Genomic DNA, 11756 nt, shown 5'->3' with positions numbered 1-11756 from the left:
TGTTTAAGCCTTCCGATCAGGGGCATGCAAGCAAAGAGCCAGAGCCCAGATTAGAGTGAAACCCTCCCCTGCTTCTCCACCTAAGCGAAGACGACTATCAGAGAAGATGAGGCCTGTGACCTGGGGAAAGACGTGAGGAAATCCACTGCAGTGTGTGCTCTGATGCTGGTGCACTGTGAGGTTTGCAAAAGACGTCAAGGTGCGTCAGATGGCAGAAGTTTACTGCAACAAAGCACAAGACGGGCCACCGTGTCCAGTGTTGCTTTTTCTCACGGGAAAGCTCCTGAAGATGGGACCTGACTAGATCAGCGTCCATCCCTGTCCTGTAGAGTGAGCTCTCTTGCTGTCTGTCCTATCTCATCCTCCACCAGCAGCCGCTAAGGTAGACTTCATGTTAGGTGGGTGCCTGGAAGAAAGGAGTTAAAGTATACCGAGCAAGGGACCACTTAGGGAGAGATCTCTATGTAAGTAGCATCCTTTTAAGAGATTTACATCCTAGCTTCTGTTCAATGAGTGAGAAAATCAGAGAACATGGAGGGCTCAGAGAGTAGTCAGGAGCACTCAACGGGAAAAAAATGTAGCAAATTCAAAAACAAAATCATATCAGACAAATGGCCCTTACTATGTGCTAATAATCATTGTGGATACTTTATAGTCACTTAATGCAGTGGATAATTCCAGTGTGTGTGTGTGTGTGTGTGTGTGTGTGTGTGTGTGTGTGTGTGTGTGTTTTGCTGGTTAAGCGCCAGAATCCCAAGATTAAACATCATGTCTGAGGTCACACGCTAGCATGATCACTTGACTTTACAGCACATGCTTTTACTACCCTGTCACTGATTTAGTAGAAACATGATTTCATAGGAAGAAGAAACTTCTAGAGGCCTCAAGTATTTGAGAACAAAGCAAAATTAGACTTGAAAGGTAACACCAATATCATATGGTTCTGGGAGTCTGGTCCATGAAAATAGAACTGAGAGGCTAACACTGAGATTCTTGTAACAGGCCGAAGTGGAAAGCTAGGGCCTGTGTCTTCTGTGAAGAACAGGGAATTTTTGAGATATCTTGCTCACTCCCTGCTACCTCTTCAAACTAACCTGAGAAAGCAGCTCTGTGGTAGAGTGCTTACCTAGAGCCCACAAGAGCTAGGGTTCAGTATCCAGCACCACACACACATACACACACACTCACATACACACTCACACACATATACACACTCACCCACACACTCACATACACATATATACACACACCACATACGCACATCACACACATATACACATATGTACATACACACACACACACACATACACACACACACACACACACACACATATACACACACACACACACATTACCGTGCTGTCCTTTAGACAACTCTGTATAGACTCTGAGTCAGAAATAAGTATCTGATTGACAAACACATGTACTTGAGTGCCTACTTGCCCAGTAGTATTGGAGAAATTATTTTGGCCACTCCACGTAGTTAAAAGGATATTTATTTAATGGTGTAACTCACAAATTAAGTGAAAGGTAGGTCGCAGGGTCTGGGGAAGGTGTATTGCAAACCAGCGGTGTTCTCCGGAGCTCTGCTCAGTCCACCTTCACTGTTCAGCGTCCCAGCACAGAGAGAGCGCACAGAGAGAGCGCTGACCCATCCAGCTCTCCGGTCTCCAGGTGCCTCCCCGGGCCTGTCTCGTAGGTGTGACAGTTGCCAGAGTCTCAATGGGGGTTGGAACTTCCAGATCCAAGCTGGAATGGCTACCCACCACACAAGAGTCTCTCTAGCTTTAACCCATATTCAGTTGTTTGAGTCTCTGATCTTAATCCAAAGCAATTAATAGTATCATCAATTCAAAGATTATGAAGGGAATCCATCAGGACTGGGGAGATAGTTCAGCAGGTAAATTACTTGTTGCCCAAGCATGAGGACTTGAGTTTGGATTCCCAGAATCCACATGCCATGGTTACTTACTATTGTATCAAGGTAGCAAACACCTAGAATCCCATAGGAGACAAGCCTCTGGGTGTGGGCAGAGAATTATCTTGATGAGGTTAGCTGAGGAAGACAAGCTCACCCTACATGTGGGCTGCACATTACCTAGGCTTGGGTCAAAGCCTATGAAAAGGAGAAAGCGAGCTGAGTATCCACACTGATCACACTCTGCCCCCTGACTACAGATGCCATACAACCAGATGCCTCCAGCTCCTGCCACCAAGATTTCCTTGCCATGGTGGACTGTGCACTCACATAATGACCCAAAATAAACCCAACAGGAAAAATAACTAGATGCTAGCTACATAAAGCGACACTCTGTTGTTGAGTCTCATCCCAGTGCCCCTCAGGAAAACGAGAGGCAGAGACAGGAAAGTCCACAGATGTTCAGTAGCCAGCCAGCCTGTGTGTTTTTTTCCCATTTCAAACAAAGTGAGGACTCCCACAATGAGGTTATCATCTAACTTCCACACATGAAAAGGAAAACATCGAGACATCTTGGCTAGCTATGCCCGGCTGTGTTTTTCTCTAAACTCAATACCTAGAGCCTCCCTGTTTACAGTACCAAATTATGGCTCCTGCTTCAGAAAAATACTGGCTGTCAGATGCAGAAAGAATAAGGTTTTTGTTCGGTGAAACAAACAGGGGCATTTGGGGCCACGTGGATTTCCCTGCTAAAGAAAGAGCTCTTGTTGGATTACTGATGATTCCATCCACATATATCACTGACTTACAAAAGAAAGGGCTCTCATTCTGTTGCCCGCCCTGTGTAGCAGCTTTGCTTTCTGTTCCTTGATGAGCAAGTAGCAATAAATACACTTCTGAAGCCGTGCCTGAGAATTTATAAAGGCTTGGATAAATTGACCATTTTGTTATAAAAATGGCAATGCTGGGTTTGAGCTACCATTTCCAGAGTTAAATAATCCCAGGGGCGCTGGGCTTTTTATACCCTGTACTCTCGGAAGAAGAACCAGTTGCCAGGTTGAATTATCCATCTTTAAAAAAAAAAAAAAAAAAAAAAAAACACCTCTCCTTGTGGCTGTAAACCAGCTCCAGATTGCTTCCTCTGCACGCTGGAGGAGCTGACAGGGCCCCAGATGGAGCCATTTCTCAGCAAGCTGTCAGGTGATCCATCCATCAGAAAAGCCATAGCACCCAGCTGAGCTGCCTATTGCTGCCAAGATTTGTATTGGGTCAGGTGGGAGAGACCAGGGTCTGATGGATCCAGAAAAGCAAAGGTCAGAGGCATCTGCGCCGGAGAGGAAAGCTATGTGCTCATGCTTAAATTCCCAAGGTTACGTTTAGCATTGCTTTATACAGACTTGACAGTTTTTCCCTCTGCTTTCCTTCATATGGATTTCCTGACATTGATACTGAGAGGTTGTTTGCTATGGTTTTGGAAAAAAACAAAGCACAAAGCTGCATTAGAGTAAGGCTGCTCAAAATTTCCTAGATGATTGTCAGCAAGCCAAGAAGGCTTTTCATTCATGAACCTGAAGAAGGTGTGATGAGATCATTGGAAATGGCAAAGCTAAAGGATTAGAGGTGAGCGCACAGACCTAAAAACCATCACCCTGGGGGCTGATGCTTCCCCATTAGCCTTACCTCATCTTGGAAACGGCCATTCTAAAAGGTAAAAGCATGATATAATATGTAAGTCTCTGTCTTCCAAGCCTGATGAAATACCAAAGATGATTCAGACTGAGAAAAGAGACTGGACGCAATCAGAGAATACCAATTGGCTTAAATACTTAAGGTTCAGTGAAAAGTTGTACTGCTTTTATTAAAAGCACAAGGTTTCTTAAAAGTTGTTTTTTTTTAAGGCAGAGAAGACTAGCAGGCGTTTCTTGTTATCCTCATGCCTGGCACACCATTGGCAATGTGCTAAATAAACTCTTCTTTGTTTGAAACAAAAAGAAAAAGAAAGAAAACTGATGTCTGTCTTTACTCTTAAATAGTAACTCTGACCTTCCTCTCTCTTTTGTAGTGATAAGGTGATAAGACTCACTCCTAAAACCGAAGAGGAAGCATTCGCATTGAAGAACATATACCACCGACTCCAGGTAATGGAGCATGCACACGCCCTGTGGTCAAGCCTGTGGCCTGTGTTTTTGTGACTTGGTTTTGCTCACTAGGGTTGAATAATTAGAATAATTAGCCAGAGGAAGCAAGTAAAGAGACAGCATGGAAGAGCATTTAAAGGAGAGTGGAATGCAGACAAGGCATAAATTATCTAACACACTATTTTTTACTAGTTCACTGGCTATCCATCTGCCAGGTAGAATGGATGCTTCTTGGGAGGTTTTGTTCACTGTTGTATTCCCAGTGAGCATCTGGAATATTCTAGAAGTGGTAGTCAATGTTTTCTTTGGGGTTGTGAATTTAATTGACAGTTTTCAGAACTCCACTTTTCCATTTTGAAATCTTCCTAAAACATGCCCACCTACTTCTTTGGATTAAACCTTTAAGTGGAAGTAAATTGGGGAAGTTGAAACTAGACGTTCAGTCATGAACACTGCTGTATTTCAAGGGTTTTCTCAGCAAAGGCTGAAGGTGTTGCTCATTCACTCTGTGATGGGTTGTATGGATTTGGAGTGAGAGTCTCTCATCGTTTTATTGCTGTTTACAATTGTCAGCTTCAGCTAAAAACTTCAGGTGAGAAGTGTGGCTATTAATTCTCCCCCACGCTGACTGAAATAGACTGGTCCATGAAACATGTGGTGTGTGGGGCTTCATTCTAAAAGACGGCGAAGCAGATTGCCAGAGGGGCCTCATTCATCTTTAACATGGGACAGTAATATTTTCTCTAGGTGATGGAAGTTCAATCCTCTGTGATGAAGGTGTTAGAGGATGTGGGAGAGAATCCACCAGTGACTTCTAGGTGGATGGTTTGTAATTACCAGGCCTTGGATCTCTCCCTACAGGTTGGTTCTTCTGTTTGGTGTCTTCCTTATAAATACTGCATTTATCTGCAAATGGACTCTGATTGGAACTCTGAGGTCATTGATCTCTTTCCTTCCTCCTCTTTTCTGACCCCAACACAAGTAATGGTACCTTGTTACCTCCTGCGAACCATGTTTATTTTTAACCCAGATAGACTTGCTCCCCTGCCCTGCCCCTGCCTTGTGGTGCTGGCACTCACCCTCTGTGGTAGGCCAGGACTGTCTACCTCACAATGTTCTTCTCAGCTATAATAACCAGATACTTCCCAAACATCCCACCAGGGAGCTTAGCACTGCAGAGAAGCAAAGAAAATTCAAGTATTCCTTTCCCTCTCCACCACCATCCTGTTTAAATACAGCACAGGGAGAGTGAAATGGCTTTGACTACTGTTTGAGGGAGCAGCTATTCTGAACTGAATACTGAAACAAGGGGTTTTCTTCATTTTGTCACTTTTGATAATGGTAAGTGACCATCCATTATCAAAAGAGATACAATTGCTTCACAAATGGAAGCAAAATATATTGAACATTCAGAAGGTCACTGGCACAGATGGCCACACATGTACTATGCACATTTATATGAGTGGTAATTGTTGTGTGGCAAGACTTTTCCTGGGGAGATGCAACATGTGTACTGACTTACCCTAGACATAGGGGTCCCATGGCAGACCAAAGTATGGATACCACCAAAGTCCAACTTGGTAAACCAATTAGTTTTATTGGGGTTACTTGCAAGAGTGTGGCGGACAGGTTACTTACAGGAACAGAAATGACTCACAGGCAGCTGCATCACCAAGCCCACCCCAGCACAGGTAATAATAGTTCATAAAAAGGCTGGGAACCTGGAGCACACTGCACAGCCTGCAAGCAGCTCAGCAGGTTGGAGAGCGTCCTTTCCAAGTGCCTCAGTTGGTCTGAACCTCTTCCAGGAAGCATGGCTGGGTTCCGCTTCTTCTAGGCAGCCAGTCTTCTCTCAAAGTCTTCTTCGCAGCTTGGCTTATCTAAGAGTAACTTTCAGAGGTATTTATTGCTTACTCTTGGAGGGAGAGGCCTAGTGAATCTAGTCAGTTTCTGGAGCTTCCTGGAGTTATTTTGAGGAGTTTACCTTCTGGCTTCAAGCCTTTTCCTGCAGGATGGAATGCTTCAATCTCAGAGGAAACTTGTACACAACCATTATAGAAAAAGTTTTCTTAAAAAAAAAAATGCCTTTCATTTAATCCTTAAAGAAAGTAGTCAGCCATGGAGAAAATGTCTTGGAGCTATGGGAACTTAAAAGACAGTTGAAAGAAGGGTGGGAAGAGCAGCAATGAGGAATGATGTCAGGGACTCAGTGATTGGCACAAGGCCTCATGTGACTCATCATGAAAGGCCCCTCCACAGCTGCCATGCGCACTGGGGAAAGACAGAACGCAGAGTCAGCAGAGGGGAACAGTGCTCGAGCCAGTCCAGGGAAACCCAGGCACAGGCTCCCAAGGATCTTCTTAGTGGCATCACACTGAACGTGCCTAATTCCCACACATCTACAGTGGTGTCTGCCAAGAGGCTCAGTACTCATCATTCTTATGGGGACCTGATTACGCCATGCTCTTCCTAACACATACCCAAATTCCAGGTTCCCTGAAGAAAGTCAGGTATTTGGCATGAACCGTGTTGTTTGCATAAACAGTGTAGACACAGTGAGTCCCTCTGCTCCGCGGCAGTGCTAGGGGCCTTCTGAAAAATCTAAGCCCCCTGCCAGCCCCAGGAAAGCTACGCAGACAGGCCCTTCTAAAGACAGCATGTCCGACTGCTCTTCTACACATTGCTTCCTTTCCTTTCTCACGTGAGGGAGTCTTCCTGGACGGGAGTTTGAGGTGTTGAATTTTGATAACTTTCTAACTAGAAGCATCCCTCCTACCTTGATGTCATCTTAAAATTTGCATTCTTGATTCACCAAGTGATCCTCTCGAATGCTGGAGAGCAGAAATTCTGGCCAGCTAGAGAAAGCAGTCTGCAGGGAAAGAAGGTTCGCCTTTCTGTCATCCTCTGCCCCGTGGAGTTCATAGGCCAGAATCAGGGTCACCGCAGACTGATTCCTTGCACCTGTGCAGTGAACTTGGGAGAAAAGGAGGAGCTGCCACGAGAAGTGTTGTCCCTTTTTCCTAGAATAAGCTAGAGTTGACAGAATTCTAATGGCTCCCGCTCTCTGTACCCTTTTGCTCCTGCCCTGTGGAATACCTTTCCTGTGAACAGGGTGGGATGGTCATCCCCGTGTTGATGTTACATTATATGGCAGGATGGAGACCACCTGGGGTAGGTCTGCACAAATCAGAGGAACCTTTAGAAGCAAAGAGTTTTTCTCCAGCTGTTCACAGAGGAAAGAGGTCAGAGGATTGTTCCTGGTCATCTCAAAGCAGTTCGCAAACTGCTATGCTGGGAACCATTCTTGGGAGTCATGTGACTAGGAATGACAATGATAGTGGCCTCTGGGATATGAGAATGATCCCTAGCTGACAGGTAACCATGAAATGGAGACATCAGTCCTACACATCACAGGCCCCTGAGGCCCAGATGAGAGTGCACACCTGGATACTTTAATTTTAGCCCATTGAGACCCTGAGGAGAATCCAGCCAGATGTGCCTGGACCACTGATACGAAGGACTGGAAGATAATAAGTGGGCTTTGTTTAAACATCTAACCTGATGTTGATTTATTCCACAGCAATGGAAAACAGACTTATAGTACAGTAACCACCCACATCCTGCCCTTTGGCTCTCATTTTCCTACGTGACAGCTCTAAGTTAATTTTCCTGAATTCACTGGCTATAACCAAGCCTCTTAGGGAAAGTGAAAAGTGATTCACTGACATGCTTAAGCTGTAAATTCACAATGCCTTATCTGAAACATGATCAAATGCAAAATGTGCATACAATATCGAGTGGAATCTGAGAACGTACGGTCAACACATAACTAATTAGACATAGGGCTGCTGTTACAAAGCTGCTGGCTTTCCTAATTAAATTTTATAGTTTTGCTGAAGAATTGAAACAAGAAAGTTAAACAGAAAACCGTGCCCCCAGAGAACTGGATTGAGAAAGCACCAGCCAATTAAATTGTTAATTAAGACCATAGCCGTGGCTTAAATCAAGCTATGATGGAAGAGGAACAGTTTGCAGGTGAGCGAAATTAGAATCCAAACACTGTTCTGTCTGCAGTCCCTCACCAGTTCTTTGTGTTGAGAAGGAAGAGAAGCAGCTTCAAGTGAGGACACAGAGTGTCTGTTATGCACTCTGCATGTCCCTACTAAAGGAAAAAACGAATGTTTCTGTTTCCAGATTCCTCATCAGAGACAAGATGGGACAGGACAGGAAATTGTCCTTTCTGTCCAAGACTCAATCACGTGTTTTCACACTGGAGCACAAGCTCAAAGGTATCAGTTTGGTGGTCAGATATCATTGACAGTCATACCAAGATCACACTCTGGAGGCTCACAGAGACTGAAGTAACACTCAGGGACCCTGTACAGGTCTGACCTAGGTCCTCTGCATATATGTTGTGGTTGTGGAGCTTGTGTTCTTGTGGGACTCCCAACATGGGGAGTGGGGTGTCTCTGACTCTTTTGCCTGCTCTTGCAGCCCTTTTCCTCCTACTGGGTTGCCTCATCCAGCCTTAATATGAGGGGATGTGCCTAGACTTATTGCAACTTGAAATATGTTGCAACTTATTGCAACAACCATGTTAGGTTGACATCCCTGGGAGGCCTGCCCCTTTTCTGAAGGGAAATGGAAGACCAGAGGATCTGGGGGGAAGGGGCTGGGAGGAGAGGAGGGAGCAGAAACTGCCGTCAGGATGGAATATATGAGAGAAGAAGGAATTTTAAAAATTCCACCCTGGAAAGCTATACTCACCATGAGGAAAGCTCCATCCCTGGGGATTGCTGTTGCTGTCTAGAATGTGGGTCCCCCTCAACCCCCTTTATAGATCTGTGCTGTAGTGAACATATATGTACTCTAATACAGTGGGGCTGCAGGAACTTTGGAACCCCTGTAATTTATAAAATCTTATGTCTAACTAGATGGTTTTATCAACTGGAAAACTTGTAAGGAAGAAAATGGGTTGTGGAATTCATACAATGGGAGCTACGAAGTCCCAGTTATATTAGAAACTGATTGTGTGGTTACAGTTTCTCTCCCCACTCCTCTCTTTCTCCTCCCCCTCCTCCTCTCCCTCTCTTCCCATCTCCCCCCCCAACACAGTCTTTCTACATATAGTTCAGGCTGCCCTCTGACAGGCAATCCCCCTGCCTCAGCCTCTTAAGTGCTAGGGGACATGCATGTGTCACCAGGCCCAGACAATCATAAATTCTTTTACTCATTGCTGTGGGAAAGAGGATTCCAGGATGTTCCCAGGGATACTTGGTTTTGGTGTGTACACACCCCCTCCTAGGTAACCCACAGACAGTAATCTATACATTTCCATAAAGGAATTTTGTAAGTATAATTATATTCCCATATCATTTGATCATAGGGAGAGTATTCAAGTGACTCTGACCCTATCAGCTGAGCCTTCCCAAAGTGGGATGTTTATTTCCGCCTGATGTGAGAGAGGAAATCAGAAAGGGTCACATCTGCCTGGAGGAAATCAAATGCTGGACATGGCCACGTGGCAGGAAATTGCAGGCGGCTACTAGTTGTTGAGAGCCTCTTTAGTAATACTAAAAGGAACACAGGACCTCATTTCTACAAAGGAAATACATTTTACCAATGACTGGCAAGAACAGAGCACTCTGTGCCCCAGAGGAGACCACAGCACAAGCTGACACATAGATTTCAGCCCAGCAACACCCTGAGAAGAGACTCCAGTCTCACTCTTGCCCAGACCTACAGCAATGGAACAACCACAAAGCCACACCACTAAATCTGTGATAACTCAGCAATAAGCATCCAACACTGTACCCTCAAATAGCCACGAACTGGTGCTCTGGCTGAAGATACCTTCCAGTAGAAAGTAAGAAAACCCAGTCTTCTCATTTTTCTATTAAAGGCTTTATAAAGTACCCCTGTTTTCCCTGGCATGGAAGCCCCTCATAATCTAGGTTGGTGGGCCAGGCATACGATCATGATGCATTGCTCACATTTTTCTCCCTCCTTGTTGCTGTGATCAATTACAAAACCAAACAGTGCCAGCACAGGGAGATAAAATACAGCATGTGAAGAAAGGGAGTACACTGGAAGCATTCTTGCAGAAGCCTTTCCTCAACATCATGATGATGGTGATTATGGTTGCCCTAGAGACCACAAGTGACACAACTCAGTTGGTGGTATGACCTCAGGCTGGTACCAGCACCGTATTTCCTTTCCACTTAGGACTTGGTAGTTTTGACGTGCTAAAAATCCCCTTTTTAGGTTAGTTTTTAAAATGGTCTTGTTGAACAACAGAAACTGCCTTCTCTAAGGTATTTGACAGAAGATTTAGAGAGGTCAAACCAATGGGGTCTCATAGAAGATGATCTTGGCAGGGCTTTGCAGAACAAATCCTCACCTCTCATGGCCTCCCAAGCAGTTAGTGGTCTGAAGGCTGGAATAAAAGGACAAGTAGGCCATGTGCCTCATTATCTATATGGCTAATCCAAGGTGATTTATTGTGGAGTCACAGGGCTCTGAAAGAGAGAGAAAGGGCTTGTAATTTTCCCTAAACCCAAGTGAAGACATCACATCTGCCACAGTCTACTTTCTAAAGAACAGGGTCAGTTCAGATTTAAGGAGTGAAAACCAAGACCGAAGCACCTGATAAAAGGATTATAAGGTGTCAACACAGACTGGGAAAGAATGTGGGGTCATTCTTTCCAGGCCTCCTCCATCCATTCCCACCCCACACACATTCCAAGCTCCAAATCCCAGACGGAAGAGAGCAGCTGCTTAAGTCTATCCTTACCACTTCCCCACTCGTGGCCCTGGTCCTCGTTAGACCACAATCTCATCCAGGTAGCCTGCATGCTGCTGTCACACACTCTTCTGCTTGTTCTCCCCACTGTGTGGAAATGAAAACCTGAACAAGTTGCCTCCACTTGACCCTGTCTAAGTGTCCCCCAGGGATGACAACAGAAATCCCTATAGAGATTTTTTGTTTTGTTTGAGGTACTAAGGATTGGATTGACCCAGGCCCAGTGAATGGTAGACAAGTACTCTACCTCCTAGCTACATCCCTAACACGTCTTATTTTTATTTTGAGATCCAGTCTCACTAAATTTTTCAAGTTGGCTCTGAACTCACAGTGTAGCCCATGCATAATCCTCCTGCCTCAAATTCCCAAGTATCTTAGAGTGCAGTCATGCACCATGATGCTTGGCTCTGGAAAACATTTTATAAAAAGCTGACATCTGGGCCGGGCGGTGGTGGCGCACGCCTTTAATCCCAGCACTCGGGAGGCAGAGGCAGGCGGATCTCTGTGAGTTCAAGGCCAGCCTGGGCTACCAAGTGAGCTCCAGGAAAGGCACAAAGCTATGCAGAGAAACCCTGTCTTGAAAAACCAAAAAAAAAAAAAAAAAAAAGCTGACATCTGACCCAGTGCATGAGACTTCAAATCATTTGCTCAAATGCTCCTTAGCTATTAGCGTTTGTTAACTACTCCAGGAAACTCAGCATATCATCAAGGTAAGGGGCTGCCAGTGTGTTTCATAGTTCCTTTGGTGTGACACAGCAGTTCTTCAGGATGATGCTTGCCTGCCTCGCTAGTATGTCTCACCATCTGTCATCACCTAGTCTTACTGGACTATGGTAGTTTTCACCCATGTGCATTTCTCAAGCTGACCCTCTTTCCTCTCTTCTTTGCCCACACAGTG

General features: G+C 45.0%; 1 protein-coding gene across 1 annotated transcript in view; it reads left to right on the top strand.

Moving 5' to 3' along the window:
• Positions 1-3684: 3684 nt before the first annotated feature.
• Positions 3685-11756, top strand: part of Cpa6 (carboxypeptidase A6) — a 186927-nt gene continuing 178855 nt past the window's right edge. The window contains exons 1-2 of the mRNA XM_037206486.1: positions 3685-3749; positions 3981-4056. Coding sequence (XP_037062381.1) covers positions 3685-3749; positions 3981-4056 — 141 coding nt within the window. The remainder of the gene's footprint in view (positions 3750-3980; positions 4057-11756) is intronic.

The sequence above is a fragment of the Peromyscus leucopus genome, chromosome 5 (assembly GCF_004664715.2).
Source record: "Peromyscus leucopus breed LL Stock chromosome 5, UCI_PerLeu_2.1, whole genome shotgun sequence".
NCBI classification, from domain to species: domain Eukaryota; kingdom Metazoa; phylum Chordata; class Mammalia; order Rodentia; family Cricetidae; genus Peromyscus; species Peromyscus leucopus.
This window is presented reverse-complemented; position numbering and strand designations above follow the sequence as displayed.